Here is a 17,797-nt window from a genome sequence, read left to right as displayed (position 1 = left end):
CCCCGCCTGCCTCTGCAGCAGCGCGTACTCCTGCGTGCCGGCATAGGGCTGTGACAGCGCGGGCAGGGAGGGAAGGGCGACCGCGGTGGCGGGAACTTAGAGGAAGTCTCTCCTGAGCCAGGAGACTTCCTCTAGGCCTCCGCCGCCGGTCCCGTGCCCTTCTGTAGCTAACTGACCCGTTAGTTGGAGCTGTGCTCCATGCCGGTCTCCAGGTCGCTGGCTGGATCTTTGCAGTCAGCCTGGCCTCATCTGAGGTACAGCCCTGGACCCCTCGGTGGCAACTGCTGTGGCGGGTGGCAGTGCCCGACACAGGGGCTCAGTGTAAGGTGTTATGCTTTTCCTTCCAGTTGTGCACAGCTGTACGTGACGTGCTCCTGACACTCTGGATTTATGTTAAAGTTAATCCCGGACAGTCGGGATGAGAAGAATTATAGATAGTCCAATGCAAAATTCTCAGCTCCCTTTTTCCATCTAAATGCAAGTTAGACTACAGGATAAATTCGGGATGAACAGTGCTATCTTGCACGTTTAAAAATAAGATTAAACACAGCCTTTGTATACTTGATGAAAAGTCATTGCTTTAGCTTTCCTATGTTGCTAGTACATCTGTTTACTGTGCTGTTTTCTCTTCAGCCAGTCCTGTGCAACACTGATCTTAAAATTAAATTCACAAACTCCAGACCTTTCTTTCTTAAAGTTGTTGTTCTGTATCAAGATACTTAAACAACATTAGGTTCACTATTAAATTTATAATTTAAAGCTTCTAAAAAGTCCAGTTTTAGTACTAAATACTACTGGTTTAGAATGAGCTTAATACTGTTCTCCTAGAATAATGGTGTAGGGTAGTGTGATAATCTTAAGCAGTTTAGCCTAAAGTCCTCAATTCTTGTAAGTAGTAACTCCTCCTCAGATGCAGACAAGAAAGCTCCTTAATTGTCCTGGATGAGTACTCAGCAGTACTGTCAACAGCTAATACTACATGCTTAAAAGGTAAATAAAACCTCTGATACAGTACCTGGCTAATTTTGCTGTGCTGTACAGAGTAGTAAAATCACTTCCCAAGCCCTGTTTGTTAAACCCGCAAAACCTGCGTTGATGATAAACATAAGCAAGAAAAATTAACTAATGAGGAGAAAGAGTTGCAATCTTAAAGCAGCCGAGTTCTGTTAAAGTGCCAAGTTTTTTCTATAGTTAAGTACTGTTCCTGCATCAAGAAACGGTGATGCGGACCTTTGGATTTTGCAGTGTAGTAATCAAGTAAATGTAATAGAGTACAGGTTTGTGCTTTTGCATAGGCTATCGGGCATTATTCACAAGGGGATAAAAAGAAATATACCATGTAAATTTTCAAGGTACAATCTGAAGCAACAGTTTCATTAAGAAAAAAGTCTTAGTCATAGTTTTCTGTAATGTTTATGTCTTTTTCCTCTTGTTTAAAACCCAAAAAATCTGTCTCATCTTAAGATTAGTTCCATATGTGTATTTACACATGTGTTTTTGAATCAAAAAGGGAAGGTGAAAAGCTGGCCCAGGAAGAGCTAATGTGCAATTTCAACTTTCAAACACCTGTCGGGGAAAGTGAATTAGGAAAAACTGAATTATAAGAAATGTTTGGGTTTGGTGCATTATTTTAAGAAACAAAATTGATTTTTTTTTTCTGCCTATAATTCCATTTCAGGATGTAGATAAAATGCAAGCACCAATGTCTTCAAGAATATGATCTTGAATGTTACCACAATTTTACATACTTCATGGGTTACACAAGTGACTTGTGAGGGAATGGGGACATACAGTTAGTGTGCCTGGTGCTTATACAGTGGGTTTTCTTACTCAATTAACTACCTTCCATAATCTGTGTAATTTAAGGTGTGAGGTGTATATGTGGAAGGCAGGAATTTGGGTTTTGGGAGGTGAGTCAGTATTCAAGGCATGCAGTGCGTTATAGGTGTATTTAGGCATCATCCCTCTGCTGCAGCCATTCAGACAGACTTTGAGAAGGTGCTGAACAAGCTCCCAATTAGTAAATGGGCCGTGTTCTCTGTATAAAATTTGAAAATTAACCTCACCATGAAATTGAGGGATTGTTGTTGTACCAACTGACTAGAGGGACAATGTGGGATAAGATTTGTGAGGATAGGGTCAGTAAATCATCAGTAAATCTCCCCCATGAAAACAGGTTCTTCTTATTTTAGGCCTGTTTACAAAGAAGCAGTTTTAGGCCTCAAAACTGTAGATAGGCAACAGTTGAAGACCCTTAACTGTAATGATTAAATAATGGTTTTTTATTATTATTTTGTTTTGCTACAGATTTGGAATGGAAAATAATTTATGTGGGTTCAGCTGAAAGTGAAGAGTATGATCAGGTGTTAGACTCTGTTTTAGTCGGACCTGTTCCTGCAGGCAGACACATGTTTGTATTTCAGGTAAGTTTGATTTAATGGTTTCTAAAAGGGTTGTGCTAATTTGTTTAGAGAGGACTGTTTCAAACTAACAGGCAGTTGAAAAATAATGGTAAGCTAGAAAAAAATATTTGTCAGCTCCTCAGGTGTGATACACCTGCCTTTTAAGTCTGTTCATAAGCTGATATTTCTTGCCCCTGATATTTCTTGGCATTTTTCATTGGTGGTATCAATAATTAGAGATAGTGACATAAGCACAGTTCCCACAGCTACTGATAATTTTAGCCAGTCTGGTTTGTAAATACATTCTAGATCACTCAGTAATCAACAGTGCCAATTACCTGGTTTACACCAGCACCATCAGGCTCAATGCAATTGGTGGCAGTTTCAGACAGTCAGGAGCACTAGGTTAATGTAGCCAACACTTTCAGAAGATCAGTGTAAAAGTCAGCCAGAACAATCAAGAAGTTCACTTCTATTTGGCAGGACACATGTTCAATCATGATGTTTGGCTAAGCATGCTAAATCATAACAAAATACAGTGATTTCTAAAATAAAGACAGAAATCCAGTGGTAGATAGTAGGCATTTAGGAAAAACGTGTGGATGAAGACTGTCCAACAAAGTCTAGAGAATGTGATAGTCCTATAATATACTGCTGTTAAAGCCAAAAGTTAATGAAGGGAAAGAAAACAAGGAAAGAGCAGCACTGAGATGGCTTACTAGGCTGCTCTGGTTTCCATTTTAAGTCAGGGAGGGGAAAAAACCTGAGGTGAACCTGCCCAAATTCTTACAGAAGCTTTTGTTTGTTTGTTTGTTTGTTTGGGGTAGTTTCTTTTGTGGTGGTAATTGTTTGTGGTTTGTTGTTTGTTTTTTTTTTGGTGGTGTTGGTTTTTTATTTTTTTTAATCAAACCTGTAATTTTAATTAAAACTAACACTCTTTTCCCTGTGAAATACAAGAATTTTTCTTGTAAACTGAGAGCAGAATCCATCAGATGAAAAATCAGATAGAAACTGAGTCTAAGGACCCTACTACTTTCTCAAATAGTGCAAATTCAATTAACTATTTAATGGCAGATGCATGCTGGAGGATGAGCATTAAAAAACCCAAAAGTGCTAATGAATACTTTTCTCACTATTACTGTAGCTGTTTTAAAATGCTGTAAACGTTTGTGAGGCATCTGTGAGTTCCAGGGAAGTTTTGTTTGGTTTTTATGGTTTGGGGTTTTTTTTGGTGTTTGTTTGGCTTTTTTTTTTCTGTAAAGGACAGGTTAAAGGAATAGGATTAGGCTGGAGGTTGCATTTATCAACCACATATGTGCAAATCAGTCTTGAAACATTTTTGTTTGGTTTTGGAGCCAGGCCTAATTTTTTCCACACTACAAATAAAGTAGATGTGTAACAAATGCATCATTTATTAACAGTTCTTCAATTAGCAGGTTATTATAGCTTATGGCATTAATTGGTCAGAAATAGGTGATCCTCAATTGCCCTCAAAGGGGCTACCTTGTGGTAGTGTATGCAGAGGAATCAGCTGGCATTTACATTTCTAATTTAAATGATGTTCTCAGTTACAAAGACTCATTGTTGATGGTGATGGGAAGGAGCAGGAAGCAGGTGCCTAAAAAGGCATGTTTTGGCTGTATGATTAGGAAGGTCTCAAAAACTAAATTTACTGGTCTGGCGGTTTATGTAGAATGGAGTCAGTAATTGTATCCTGGTTATAAATGACACTACAGCTAAATTAGGAGGAGATATGTAGACACCTTGCTTAGATTCTAGCAGGTCCTGTAAGAGATTCCTTCTGTGATATATTAAAGTATCCCTTTTATTTCTTACGGAAGTACCCTTGGTCTGAGTGTATTATGCTTCAAAAGCTCTGGATTGCAAGTGAGGGTAGGGCTGAGCTAGTGTGTACACAGGAGACCACCAAAACCCAAAGTGCTGCAAGAAGCCTTTGCTGATGACTGAAGCCATTTTATTCACCAAACTGAAGCAGCCTGGAATATGGAGAGATCAAGCAAGGGAAGGCGAGAATGGGGCAAGGCACAGAACTGCAGGAGGCACGTAATATAAAGAAAAGAGATTGTGTTCACCAGGGACTGCATAAGGAAAGGACCTTTGCAGAGGTGTATAAAATTTTCAGATAATATACTTTAGATTTTTCGAGATAGGAAAATGGCTGAAATAGCAACTAAAATGGAGTACCACACAGACAGAATACCAAGGATGATAAAACCACCTTAGTTGAAAAGAAGCTGTGTATCAGGTTGGGAATTCAGCCTTACATACAGAAAGATGGAAAATTATTGTGCTTTACAGACTGACACAAGCAGCTCCCCCTTTTCTTTTTTTTTTTTAACCATTTAAAAATGTTTCAATAGTAAAGGCCCACAGCTTGACCTATTTATTTCTAAATGCCAAGATATACATAGTGAAATCTGGTTCCTTCTCTCTATGAATGTGGGTATTTGTAATAAAATCACAGAAACTTCGTTTTTTGAGAATACAAGCACATAAATAATTTACTGTCTTTAAGTGGGGATATGACCTTTGCTGCCTACTCTGCAGTAATAACTATGTTTTGTGGAAAAGCAAGATAACTTGAGAACATACACATTGAGTGATTTCATAAAACTCTTAAGTAATTTATAGCATAAGAATGGAATATTAAGACTGATTTTTATGCAAAAAATAACCTACTGCCTCTCTTTGCCCAAATATCAAGCATATATATATATATATATAAATATATATATAACAAATACCAAAATATCTTTTTTTCTTCCACCTTTGTATGATCATTTGGTTCCTGAGCAATTAAGAGCTTTGACATCAAAGGTGGGAAGTTCAAAATTTGAGAGAACTCTTTTAAACAATCTTCAGTGTCTTTTCCATGCAGCAAAACAATGCTGGAGAGATAAGAAGGATTAGAACAGAGTATTTCCTTGGTTTCAGAACTGTGTTATGGGATATTACAAGACAGGAAATGACAGTGGGAACCTGGAAAACTAAAGTCCTACATTAGGGTGTGAGTTTCACAGGGAGATAAACTGAACAGTGTCCATTACTGTAGAATTTAAAGTAATCAAATGCTTCTGGGCACAGAACAAGATTATTGAATTAATATAGTGATTTAATCTGTATTGGCAGTTCTTTTAATTTCCTCAAGCTTCTGTGCTTGTCCTGTTCCTTCCAGACATCTTTTCCATATCCATATGCAAGTTGTAAAGCCATTTGGCCATTTTCTATTTACTTCAGGGCTGGAGGAAGTTGTGTTCTACTTGGTTCCCTGGTTTCTTCTCCTCTCTCTGGTGTCTTTCTGCCTGAGAGGTCTGATCATCTAATCCTTCTGCAAAGTATCTACAGCTTCTTACAAAGAGCAAGACTGCTTTGAAGGCTTAGAATTGAAGTTGCAAAGAGTAGAAGCCAATGCTGCATGAGCTGTAGCTCCCAAATTTCACTGTGCTGGAGCATATAAATACTACAGAAAAGTAGGGATGAGAGGGACATCAGGAATTAATTCCATTCATCCTCTGTCCCTAGGCAAGGTTTGTTACACCCAAACCATTTGAACACACCTTATTAATACCAACTTGTTCTTGCAACCTGGGTGTTTGTTATTAACTTCAGATCTTCACATAAAATTGTAAATATGAAGTGTTTCACTATGCCTTGATTGCTGTTATTTTAAATCCCGCAGCAGAATGAGGCAGCACATTTAATCAATAAATGTCGAGTTAGGAAGCATTTTAAGGAACTGATGTGAGCCACATTTTACAAGGCAAATTTTATTGAAAAAAACCTGCAGAGATGTAGTAAGTAGGGACATTGAGGAAGATCACTTGAGTTGCCTATTAATTAGGTTTGCGTATTGGCTGAAAATGTCAGGTGTCTTGGAGAGATGATGCATTTAACTGCATAAATTTTAACAAACGTAGCTATTAGGAAAGAGGCGAGAGAAAGTAGTTTATTCCTTTCCTAGAAGTCTGTGGGACAGCTCAAACCTCACCATAGCCCATTTCTGTAGTTTTAAAGATTCAGTCTTGTTAAAAACACACATATAGACCAAATCAATCTTGAGGGTGTAAAAGAAAATAATCTTGCTCTAATGAATTACCAAGATGGGCTGAAGAACCATAGCACTGTAGAATTGGAGTGATATTAGTACACCTGCTCAAACAATGGTTCAGCTGATTTTTATTATTTTTTTTTTTATTTAAAAGCAGTTTGGGATCTAACTTGCCTAATCGCCCATGAGAAATGTCAGACAACAACATTACTGTACTCTACGTAATTCTGTCTCTACAGGATAGTGTCCTAAATCTAGGGTTGATGTTGTGAAAGCAGGTATATTTTCTGGTTAACTTGAACAATTTTAAATATAGTCACTACTCAGCTGCTAAAACATACTGTTTAAGATTCCCCTGCTAGAAAGTCACGTAGTATCAATTTTATTTTAATTTATCTTTCCCTTTCACATTTAGGCTGATGCACCTAACCCAGGGCTTATTCCAGATGCAGATGCAGTAGGTGTAACAGTTGTGCTAATTACATGCACTTACCGAGGTCAAGAATTTATTAGAGTTGGCTACTATGTAAACAATGAATATACTGAAACAGAACTGAGAGAGAATCCACCAGTAAAGCCAGACTTTTCTAAGGTAAGGCATGTTTTGTTCTAGTCATATATCAGAGGTATGCTTAGACGTTTTTAAGAAACAAAAGCAAACATCAAGTGATTTCATAAAGTGCATGGAATAAGGCATTAAATAATGGAAAAAACTTGGGGAAACAAACTACAAGTACCATGTAGTTGTCATAAATTTGGATAATGCTGAGAAACCATCAACAGTTTCCACCATCTTGAAAACTTGGCTGCACTTTCAGGCCGACTGTGTGAAATAAACTGTTGGATTTATTTCTACCTGCACCAGCATTGACAAAGTGGCTCTTTTCTTCAAAAAAAGAGAATAATGCTTTTCTAGGCCCATCAGCCAGGAACTAAGTAGTAGATATTAATTTACCAGAGTTGTTACCCAGCTGTTCTAGTGTCAGAGCTGCAGTTTCTGCAAAACTGAAACAAACAAAAAAACCTGAAGAACAAGTTAGGTGTAAAATGAGAGAAGATGGGTAACCTGGTTGGATGATTATCCAATGAATGGACAACTTGACAAAGGAAGTATGCAGATTAAGTTTTAAAAAAAAAGATATCCTTCATGGTAACAATTAGCCCAGGACTAGAATGAAAAACTGAAATGAAATAGTATGTTTTTCTATGCTTAACTTAATTTTCAGGGATCAGATAGTCAATATGTTCTCAAAATTACATTTCCTTTTATTTTGAGGATTCTTGAACTTTTGATATCTTCCTTTCTTTTTTCTTTCTTTCATTTAAGTCATAACATGTTGGTTGTAAATGCCAAAAGGTGGCTTCTTTTAAGCACTTGAATTTAAAAATGCCTAGAACTACTTGTCTTCATTCTCTGCTTATATAAAAAGCTAGATTTGCTCCTATAAAAAAGAACAGCAAAAGCTAGCATGTTTATATAAGAAGTCCCCCTCAGAGTAGAAGCACACAAGGAGAAGGTTAATAAATTAATTGGTGGTAATAAACCCTACTAGGTTTTAAAAAAGTAGCGATCTTGGTAGTTTGCATGAGGGATTGGAAAATACTTAATGAGAGCATACTTTCTAGGAGAATAAAATCAACAAAGCAGACTTTTCCTGTTATCAGTCTTAACTTTCATAACGAGTATTCAGTGGTGATAACTTGCCATCCTCTAGGTAACTATGATCTTTTACCCCTCTCAAGATAAAGAGAAAATGAGCATTTTTTTTGCTGCATAAATAAACAAGTGCAATGTGTTTTCAAAAGAAAATGAAGTCCAGCATGAGAATAAAATATATAACTAATCATGTCCACTGCCACAATGTTAGTATCTCCCAAATCTAAGTAATGTTTTTACTTTTACTTGAAAACTTTAGTAGATAAATCTACTTAGTGAAATCAGTCTAATGTTTGCTAACTTAAGGATAGGTTGTACTCTTAAATGAAGATGGGGAGTTGATGGAATTGATAGTTATTGCAAATACTGGAAAATTGATGCAAAATTTTATGAGTACAGTAGTTTGCAGAATCTTTAAGGAGTAAAAGTAATTTCCTTTACTAAAAGCTGGATAAAATAATAAACACTTGCACTTTATTTGTGGAGCTCTTGCACAGCCTTGAACACATGGAGGAGTTAAAATATCCTCCTAAGAAAGCAGTTCTTTTGCTGAGCAGGATATTAGAGTAAATGACTAAGTAATGTGTACTGTAAGTGCATTTCTGATCCACAGGTAGTAGCTATATATTCACATTTATATAAATTCCCTTTTTAAACAAATTGTTTTACACAAGCAAGACTATGGGGAGTAAAAGGAAAAAAATCTATATGCATGTGAACTCCCATTTGAGATGTACATATTACAATCCATATATTTTCTTCTTTCCCAGCTTCAAAGGAATATTTTGGCATCTAATCCCAGAGTCACAAGATTCCACATTAACTGGGAGGACAACACTGAAAAACTGGAAGATGCAGAGAGCAGTAACCCAAATCTACAGTCTCTGCTTTCCACAGATGCGTTACCTTCAGCATCAAAGGGATGGTCAACATCAGAAAATTCACTAAATGTTATGTTAGAATCTCATATGGACTGCATGTGACTAACCACCATCGTTTTGGTACTGTATATGTGTTAAACTGTAAAAACAACCAGAACTATTTCCCTCAAATTCCATAAGTACATAGTTTGATGAGCAATGTGAAGAACTTGTTTTAAAACATCCTGTAGAAAGTTTATAAAAAAAACCAAAAAAACCAACAAACAAACAGTATTTGAGCAAATTGTGGAATATAAATACAACTATTTTTAAGTAATTGCCTTTTTTTCTAATGTGTTATTCTATGTGGTCTGAACCAAACCTGATTAAAGTATATGTATTCTCCCCCCTCCCCCTTTACTTTGTAAGCACTATTAAAAGCTAAAAAAAAAAAGTTTAAAGGTTAAAACATTCAGGCAGAATGAAGGAATAATGCCATGTCCTTGTCTCTGATACCCAGATTGCCAAATATAAACTGCCCTTTAATAGCAGCTTAAGAACAAAACTGTCATTAGATGAAGTGCAAAGAAAAAAGTATCTCTGATTAAAAAAAAAAAAAAAAAGACCAAAAATGTCCTTTTGCTCTAAAAGCAGACAGCACAGTATAATTTTAGGTGCAAGATTCTTTTTTTTTTTTTTCAAGGCACATACTTGTTACTTAAAGCATGCAATTTGAGATTTACCATCTGCTATTTTGGATTTTAGGACTTTTTTTTTTTTTTTAAATCTCCTCCTGCTGCTCTTTAGTCAAACAGTGGTTTGTTCAGGACAGTATTTTGTGGGGATTTGAGTGGGTATCTCAGGAAAGAACCCTTTTTCAGCCACCCTAATAGCAATTGGTTGGAAGGATGCAAGCAATTACTAAAAAGTTCTAAGTGTGAAAAGCAATGGTGTGAGTATCCCAAAAATGGTCTTCTGTAAGATTATTATGTACCACTGCTGGTTGGTATGGTTATTTTCAGGTATGCTTTGTTCTTGTAGTCTTTTTCACTAGTAATAAGGAGTTTAGATGTTGTCTTTCATTTTTTTTGAAACGCCTGGAATTGAAAACTTCTGTTTTCTCTCTACTGTTTAAGGCAACCCTATGCACTGGTATAAATCAAGATTCAAATCCTGTTGTGGCAGGCAGAATACATTACTTGCCCTGAAGCTCTTGCACTGAGATGTCCCTATTACCTGAGGCATCCTTGAAGACAGATACAAAGAACTAAGCAGTAAACTGCAAAGACTTAAGACATCATTATGACACTAACAATTTAGTTATTCTTCCAGTCCTCATTAGCTTTATACATATACTCTTGACAGTATGTGCATTTACATTTTAATCTGTCATGCCAGATTACAGGAATATAATTCTGCTAGTTACAAGTAACCGCCCAAACTGTGAACCCTTGTAGGTTCCAGGCCCTTCAAAAAAAGGTAGATTTCATGATGACTGACAGTAGAGCTCTGAATAAAAATAGAATGCTTTCTCTTCTCTTTCTGCATTCTCTAATGTGGATGAAGATGTGCCAGGCAGTTAGTGCTTCTGTCTTTCCACATTGTTAGTGAAATTATCTTCATTTTGAACATGTATATTTTTTTATATTGGAAAGGAGTTATCTGAATGTACATGCATATGGAAGCTCAGCAGTACATAGGGTAGCTGAATGAATTACTGAAATCCATTAATATTTGGAACCATAGTTCTAATGTGTGCTCCTAAAAATCTCTCTGTAATTGTTTAAAATGATGACTAGCAATTTAAAAGTATTAACACTGTAATATTGGTATGACTTAACAGAATTGGTTCCCTAAACTAACAGTTGTTTCACTTGAGGGCTGAAGTTCTGTGAACTTTTAAGAAAGGTCTTTGGTTTTCAATTATATTGCAACTTTCAGGTCTGTAGTGACATTTTGAGATTTTTCATGCACTTTATTGTTCTATTTATAACTCTATTTTAAAGATATATCTTAAATGTAAGCATGTAAATAACTTAGTCATCTGCTGAAGCACTGATGGGCTTGTGAAGTCTGCCTTGAACTTAGGCTACAGTAGTAGCATTTCAAACTCTTGCACCTATTGAATATTCAAATGAAAACATGATCAAGTACAAGCTTTAACCAGAATCTATCCATCAGTAGCATAAAGGCTTCTTAGAAGCCTATGCCACAAAGTGATGAAAGCAGAACCTATTGCTGCTATTGCAAAATCAGCTACAAAATATATAGTCTCACCCAGCAAACCCATTAATTTAGAGAAATTGGAAAGTGAAGCTCTGTTGTTCTGTTAAGGAGCAAAAGAGTCAACTGTGCACATGAACTTGGGTGCAATAAACTTGAAGCTCAACTGTATGGCAGATGCTGCAGTAGAATTTGGCACTACCTTAGCCGACACACTAACATGTCCTATATATAGCTGACCCATCAGTTACAGGAGAAAGAATACTGTGCTTGGTGAAAATTGGAGAGGAACAACCCTACCTCATCATCTTTGCAAGATAAATGGCTTTTCTATGCCTTTTGAGAGGCTGGATGCCTTTCAGATCTTCTACAACTCTGTCCACATCTTAGCAATCCATACACACTGCCTTATGAATATCATGTTTCCTGTTAAAAATCATAATCCAGATGCATGGAATTTGAGAAACCAAGTTCCAGTATTCCACAGGCTTCAGGCAATATCACAGCACAAACTTAGTGTTATTAAAAGGTAGAGTGCATGTAGGGCATCTGTAAAGACCTATCCATGATCTCTGTAAGTTTTCAAGCAGCAGGGTTGTCCATATGACACACAGCCATTGCTGACAGCACAGCACTAGAATTTCAAGGTTGAAGATGAATTCGCTTTCCCACGAACTTCTACTCGCAGAGACCACCAAGATACGAGGAAGTGCTACAGAGTCTATTGACAGGACTGGTGATGCATCTTGGTGTATTTTTACCTCAGACAGATAGCTAGTTTCATTAGAAGACTGTCATAATGCTTATCAGAGGTTAGTCATGTACAAAGAAGTAAGTGGATCAGACAAGGTAACATTATGGATGAAAAACAGGAGTGGGGTTTTTATGTCTAGCTTGAAAAAAATTGTCCATCTTACTGTGATTTATTCAGGTGTCACCTTCAGTCTGAATTTCTATGACACTTAAGTTTGATGGGGGCAAAAAGGCTCCAGCTCCATCATAGTGGTGAAAATTTCAGTGGCTTTTACAAAGCCAACCCTTATTACCAATCTTCAACAGCACAGCAACTCAGAACTTTGCTAAAATAAACACAATAACTTAGTTTATAGCCTTGCCAGACAATCTGTTCTTGAGATGTGAGTGACAAAGTCACAAAGAGAAATCTGGTATTTGACAGTCCATTATTTTCTTTGTAGTGCCTCAACTGCTGGTTTTCTGGAAGTCAGTTCAGACTAGTCTAGACTAATACTGTCCATGCCATCTGAAAATGCTGCAGGGAAGAAAAAGGAAAAACCCAAAATGTACTATGCACATCCACTCCTGGCAAATCTTCATTTACCAGAGACAAAAAAAGAGTAAAGTTAACTAAATCTTGTGACTTCTGTCTGGACAGCTGCAGGAGATCCTTCACATACTTAACTACCCTACTCCTTATCCATAGCACGATGGTCTGCAAGCTTACAGATTATCTCATATTTTGAGAGCCACAGAAGTTTGGTCTGAAGATGATGGGTTAATTGTTGCTGTGGTGGGTAGCTGGGGAGCTCTGCTCAGTGCCAGCCAGGAAGATGCTGCAAACCTGACAACTGTGTATCAGCATTGGCAGTGTGTGTGGGACTATTCATGCTAGGCCTTCCTATTTGTGTTTCTGTTTCCAGTTACAGTTCTCTTTTTAAGAGCTGGTCTTGTAGTGTGTGATATGAAAACTGGGCTGGAGAAGATGGGTGGAGGGATTTTTTCTTAATTTTTGGTCTAGGCAGTGAAGACAATCTAAGGAAGAAAAGCCAGCTGGAGGCACTACAGACGCTTTATTAAAGGCCAAACCCAGGCTTCTACATGGAACTTGACAAGCAAAGGCTCTTTCAAGAGGAGATGGAGGGAGGATACACTTGAACATTTCCAGCTTTACCTAAAGCTTTTTTGGAGGCATGGCTGGGTACTCACTGTCTGTAAGATAAAGGTGTGACTGGCCTATCTGCAGATAGGGAAAATCAGAGGTGTGTGCACTGCATGAGACAACAGCTACGAGTCAACAGCAGTGTTAGAACTAGCTGAAATGTCAGGAACTTTTAGGGAGTTGTTGGGGTCTCCATCCAAAACTTTCCTGGACTATGAGATAAGGAAGCCTACTTTTCAAAATAAGGGTGTTCTTCAGTTTGTCCCATCTCACGAGAAAGGTGGGGCAGACCTACTCTGATCCAAACTGGAAAGAAGCAGGGACTTCATGGTGCAGTAGAGGGAATCCTGAAGACATCTGATATCCATCCAGAAATCAACTGAAATGCCTGCCATTTCAACAGCAGGATGAATAAGTCTGATGAAGGCTGGCCTGGATGTGTGAAAGACCTGAAACCTTCAGCCAACACGATGAAGTTGCTGCACTGCTCCTGCAATATTTGCCATCCATCCTAACTATAGGTCTTCAGGTACAGATGTATGAACAGACCAAAATTTTTGAAGACAGGTATATACTTGGCTAAATAATCCCTGGCATGCAGGAGGTGAAGGTAAGCTGTCTCAGGACAAAGCCATCTTGGAGCAGCATTACTGGGAGGTAATTAAGGGATTTTAAGAATCTGCAATAGATGAGACATTGTTACAGATGGAACATATCTGACGGTGTTTGATCACAAGTTCAAATTTTATTCCTGCAGGAAGTCTAGCAGACTTCCTACAGAGTTAAGGCCTCTTCAACTTGAGGCCCAACTGTTGATGGAACAGCCAATGAAGCCATGCTCTCAGGAAAATATTTTCAAGGTACATGCTGATAGAAAATACTTCAAGTTCATGTACAATTATAACTGTTCAGGAAAACAATCCCCTGGTGGAAGTGAAGATCAGAGAAGAGTGGCCTAAAGGCTGCATCTGTATTAATAACTTTATCAGGGACAGGGAATGAATCTACAGTGGAAAACTGTTCCCTGCCACTGCCTTGGCTTGTAGCAACTTGGGAATGCCCAGGGACAGTTTGGGATCTACAAAGAGGGAAAAATATCTCCAGTTTCAGTGTCTTGCATACCTCAGGATACTGACACCATGTACTCTATTTATAACCACAGCTGGATGGCTCATGTCAGCCACTTTGGATTGGTTTCTAATGGATCAGAGGAGAGACAGCCTTTAGCACCTGAAGACTGCCTAGCAGGGCGACGCTTACTATGACAGAAAAAAAAGAAGAGGTGGTTTCCCCTGGAGTCAGTTCCCTTCAATGAAAAGAAAGAAAATCGGTAGCAAACTGCTGTTGGCATGATATGGACAATCTCACACAGTGCAAAATGTCAGCAAAAAGGCAGCACTCACAAGGCTCTGCAGAGGCTGTAAGAGGAAAGGCAACAAGGCTGCATTTCATACAGCTCAGAAAGGCATGTTATACAAAACTGGAGAGCTGGAGAAACAGCTGATAGTCTCCCAGACTTTTAAGCAGGCTGTTTTAAATACAGTTCACAAAATTATTTAAGCAGTCCATCTGTGGAGGGACGTAACACCAAACGAAACTTTCAGAAATGTGAACGACCAAATATGCACCAAGAAGCAGCAGAATGACTGGCCCAGATGTCCCTGAGCTCCAGACCTGCCAGAACAGGCATGTGTTGGTTCCTGTCCCTATGGAGTTGAACATACCAGTCAATCACTGCAGATCTCAAACTCCAGGGTAAATGAAGTATTTTCTTACTAGTGATCATCTCATCCAAATATGCATAAGCAGTGCTATGGCTCTGGGGACTGCAAAACAGCTGGTTAAACTCAGTAGTAAGGTGAGAACCTACAGAGAGAGTTTGTTAAGCCTCACTAAGTCTCTATGGAAAACTATGTATCAATTTCTAAAAATAAAAGGAAGCTGAACGACTCTCTGTGATTCTCAGAAGAGAGACTAGCTGGGAAGAATGAAACAGGCCTTTGAAAAAACAGTGTAGACAGAACCAAACAGTGAGACAGATGGTTACCCCATCTTTTATTTACAAATCAGAAAGTCCTACACTGGTCAAATAAATTTCTGGAGTTGTTGCATGTGGGCTGGTCTTCTAGCTGCCAACTCTCATTAAAGAGATTTGCGGGAAAAAACCCAGGTTCCTCACTGAAGTCCTAAACCCGTAGAAAACTCAACAGAAAATTTCTACTAAGTGCTTGCAAGAAAGGCAACCTAATAAAACAAGTAAACTCAGAAACATATTCACTGCGTGGAGGTAAAGTTCTATTTTTTCAAAACAGAGAATAGATTATTGGTCATTTGTAAGGGCTGTTTGCAGCAATAAGGCAGCTTGAGCCTGTCGGTGAGATAGGAAGATGAAGGTCTTCCAGATCTTCAGCAAGAAAGCAGGCATTTTCCTGGGTCACAGTTTCTGAATCATGCAAAAAGTGATGAAGCACAGGCTTTGTTTAAAAAGTGAAGGGGAAGGCAGCAACCTGATTGAAAGAGCAGAGGCCCAACAGCAAATTAAGCTGCAGGAGTTAGGTCAATGTTTTCTGAAATTCTGCAAGGCAATTCCAGTTAGGACTGGATGGGTTAATGGGCTGCAGCAGGAACATGACACTGCAGAACCCCAAAGGGTCATGGTGGATCCCAAAGTACGTGATACCTAAGATAGAGCAGGAAAGAAAGGGAATTGTGGCACAAGGAGAATGTTAATGATCTAATATGTTGTCCTGGTACAAAGAAATGCTTGTGCAGAAAACTAAGGAAAACTGATATGACAGACAGTTTAGGAAGCAGAATTCTAATTCAATGGTTGTTAAATAGCTTGTGTCCTAAAACTGTACCAGATGGGTAAAGGGTACAAGATATGTTAATGCACAGAATCTTACCAAAGGTTGGTTAGATATCGGCAGTTTTCTCTAAAAGAGGGATCCAAATGTAAACAGCTTTTAGCACTTCTCCAGGGTTTACCAAACCTCAGAGGTGTGTCTTTTGGCCTATGTGGACTAAAATCCCAGACCCAGCAATTAAATGTAATCTGGACTGCTTTTTATATATAGTGAGGAACTAGCTGAAAATGAAATTTACAGATTTAATAGTTGTACACGGAAGGGAAAAATATGAATTAGGACTGTCCTCTCATGAGAAAGCATAAACTGGTACTTCGAGGTGTGCAAATATGGTAAGGAAAGTAAAGCAGTTTAATAATTCTTCAAACTCATAATTTGAAGCTTCTGCACAAAGGGTAAGTTGACAAAAATCAGTGTTAGGTACAGCTACAAACAGATTCATAAGTAAGACACACCTTGCACAGGAAGTGCACTGACAAAAGTGGGCAAAGTCACGCTGAAATGTATGGTAAAATTTCACTCCAGATCACTATAAGTCCCCTAGCAAACCCACAATTATCCATTCTGTTCTCAATTCTTAACACGGAAAAAAAAGACTTCAGAAAAGGTTATGCTGAGCCAAAAATTTTCTCTCTGGCTTCTCTCCAGACCTATTTGTCAACAGTTTAAATGGAAAATTAGAGGTATATATGTTTCATAACAAGTTCCCTGCACACAAGTGGGTTTATGTTTGACATCACATTCCAGTTCCACTGCCACAGAAGGCCCAGTATACACACAGCTATGGAACTGGGAAGGATTTATTCTCTGTTTGTCCCATGTATAAATAATGCTGTTTCCCAGACATAAAATGAAAAGCAGCACTATCTGAGAAATATTCAATTTACACATGCTAGTTGAGACACTGGGATTTGACCCTAATTATTTTGTGATTTTGAACATACAAGTAATACATTCATTTGTTCAAATAAAGCCATTGGTAGAGATAATCTGACTCTGCACATTGTCCCCAGAAGAGTTTGTAAAAATGCCTAGCATTCAGAGCCAACTGGGACATACTTAAATTTAACAAAAAGGAGAAAGAAAAAAAAACAAAGAAGAAAAAAAACCACTTGCTCTCTAAAACCACCTTGAAATCATCTTTACGAGTAAGAAGTAATTCCTCAACACAGGGGTGAATTTCAACTGCATCCAGACAGAATTTATGAAAGAACAGAAGAAAGGAGATATCTGGTCAGGATGCTAGCCCATCACACAGTGTGAGCTCTGGAAAGATGTCGTATTTGTCATACTGGAAAGCACTAAAAATACAGGTCCAGATCACCCTCTGCAAGTAAAGCATTGAGAGGTGCCTCTAGATGAGGCCTGGAAGGTTCCATTACAGTCCTCCACGGATACAGCTGAAGGGCAGGACTGCCCTTCTGCAGAGTTATATCAGGCCTCATATGCCTCCACAGTAGTTCTCTGCTTCAGCTGTGCTCATACAACCTGAGCACATATGTTCATATCATGTAGAAGGCTTCTATACAAACATATTTGAGTGAGAAAATAAACCTTTCCAGGTGAAGAAGCACATACCTGCACTTGTAGATCCAATTCCTGCGGTAAGCACGGAGCGTGGCATGATCTTTACTGCATACTTCAGGAACTGAGATTTCCCTGTACCTGGATCTCCAACCAACAAAAGATGCGATTCACCTTGGGAGAGAACATTGACGTAGAGCAGACAGTACAGATAAAGACACACATATACAAAAAATGCTCAGATTAAATAATACTTGTAATTATTCACCTGACATTTAGCGCTACATATACATGACAA

At 38.2% G+C, this 17,797-nt stretch overlaps 2 protein-coding genes across 4 annotated transcripts in view; one reads left to right on the top strand and one right to left on the bottom strand.

The window, feature by feature from the left end:
- The window catches only part of MCM9 (minichromosome maintenance 9 homologous recombination repair factor), a 48,622-nt gene that overhangs the window by 18,926 nt on the left and 11,899 nt on the right, over positions 1 to 17,797 (bottom strand). For 2 of the 3 annotated variants that reach the window (XM_018077905.2, XM_018077906.1), the window contains exon 7: positions 17,554 to 17,673. In XM_018077905.2, the coding sequence (XP_017933394.1) occupies positions 17,554 to 17,673 (120 nt within the window). Of the gene's footprint in view, positions 1 to 12,256; positions 12,482 to 17,553; positions 17,674 to 17,797 lie in introns of those variants that run through there. The other variant, XM_018077907.2, reaches the window with a different exon arrangement.
- ASF1A (anti-silencing function 1A histone chaperone) lies at positions 66 to 10,527 on the top strand. Its single transcript, XM_029962815.1, has 4 exons — positions 66 to 990; positions 2,308 to 2,423; positions 6,887 to 7,063; positions 8,899 to 10,527. Exons 2-4 carry the CDS (start codon positions 2,409 to 2,411, stop codon positions 9,109 to 9,111), a joined length of 405 nt encoding a protein of 134 aa, XP_029818675.1. The 5' UTR covers positions 66 to 990; positions 2,308 to 2,408; the 3' UTR covers positions 9,112 to 10,527.

This window comes from Manacus vitellinus, unplaced genomic scaffold, assembly GCF_001715985.3.
Source record: "Manacus vitellinus isolate BGI_N305 unplaced genomic scaffold, ASM171598v3 scaffold_4_pilon, whole genome shotgun sequence".
Lineage (NCBI taxonomy): Eukaryota > Metazoa > Chordata > Aves > Passeriformes > Pipridae > Manacus > Manacus vitellinus.
The sequence above is the reverse complement of the archived record's forward strand: the minus strand, read 5'-3'. Positions and strand labels throughout refer to the sequence as shown.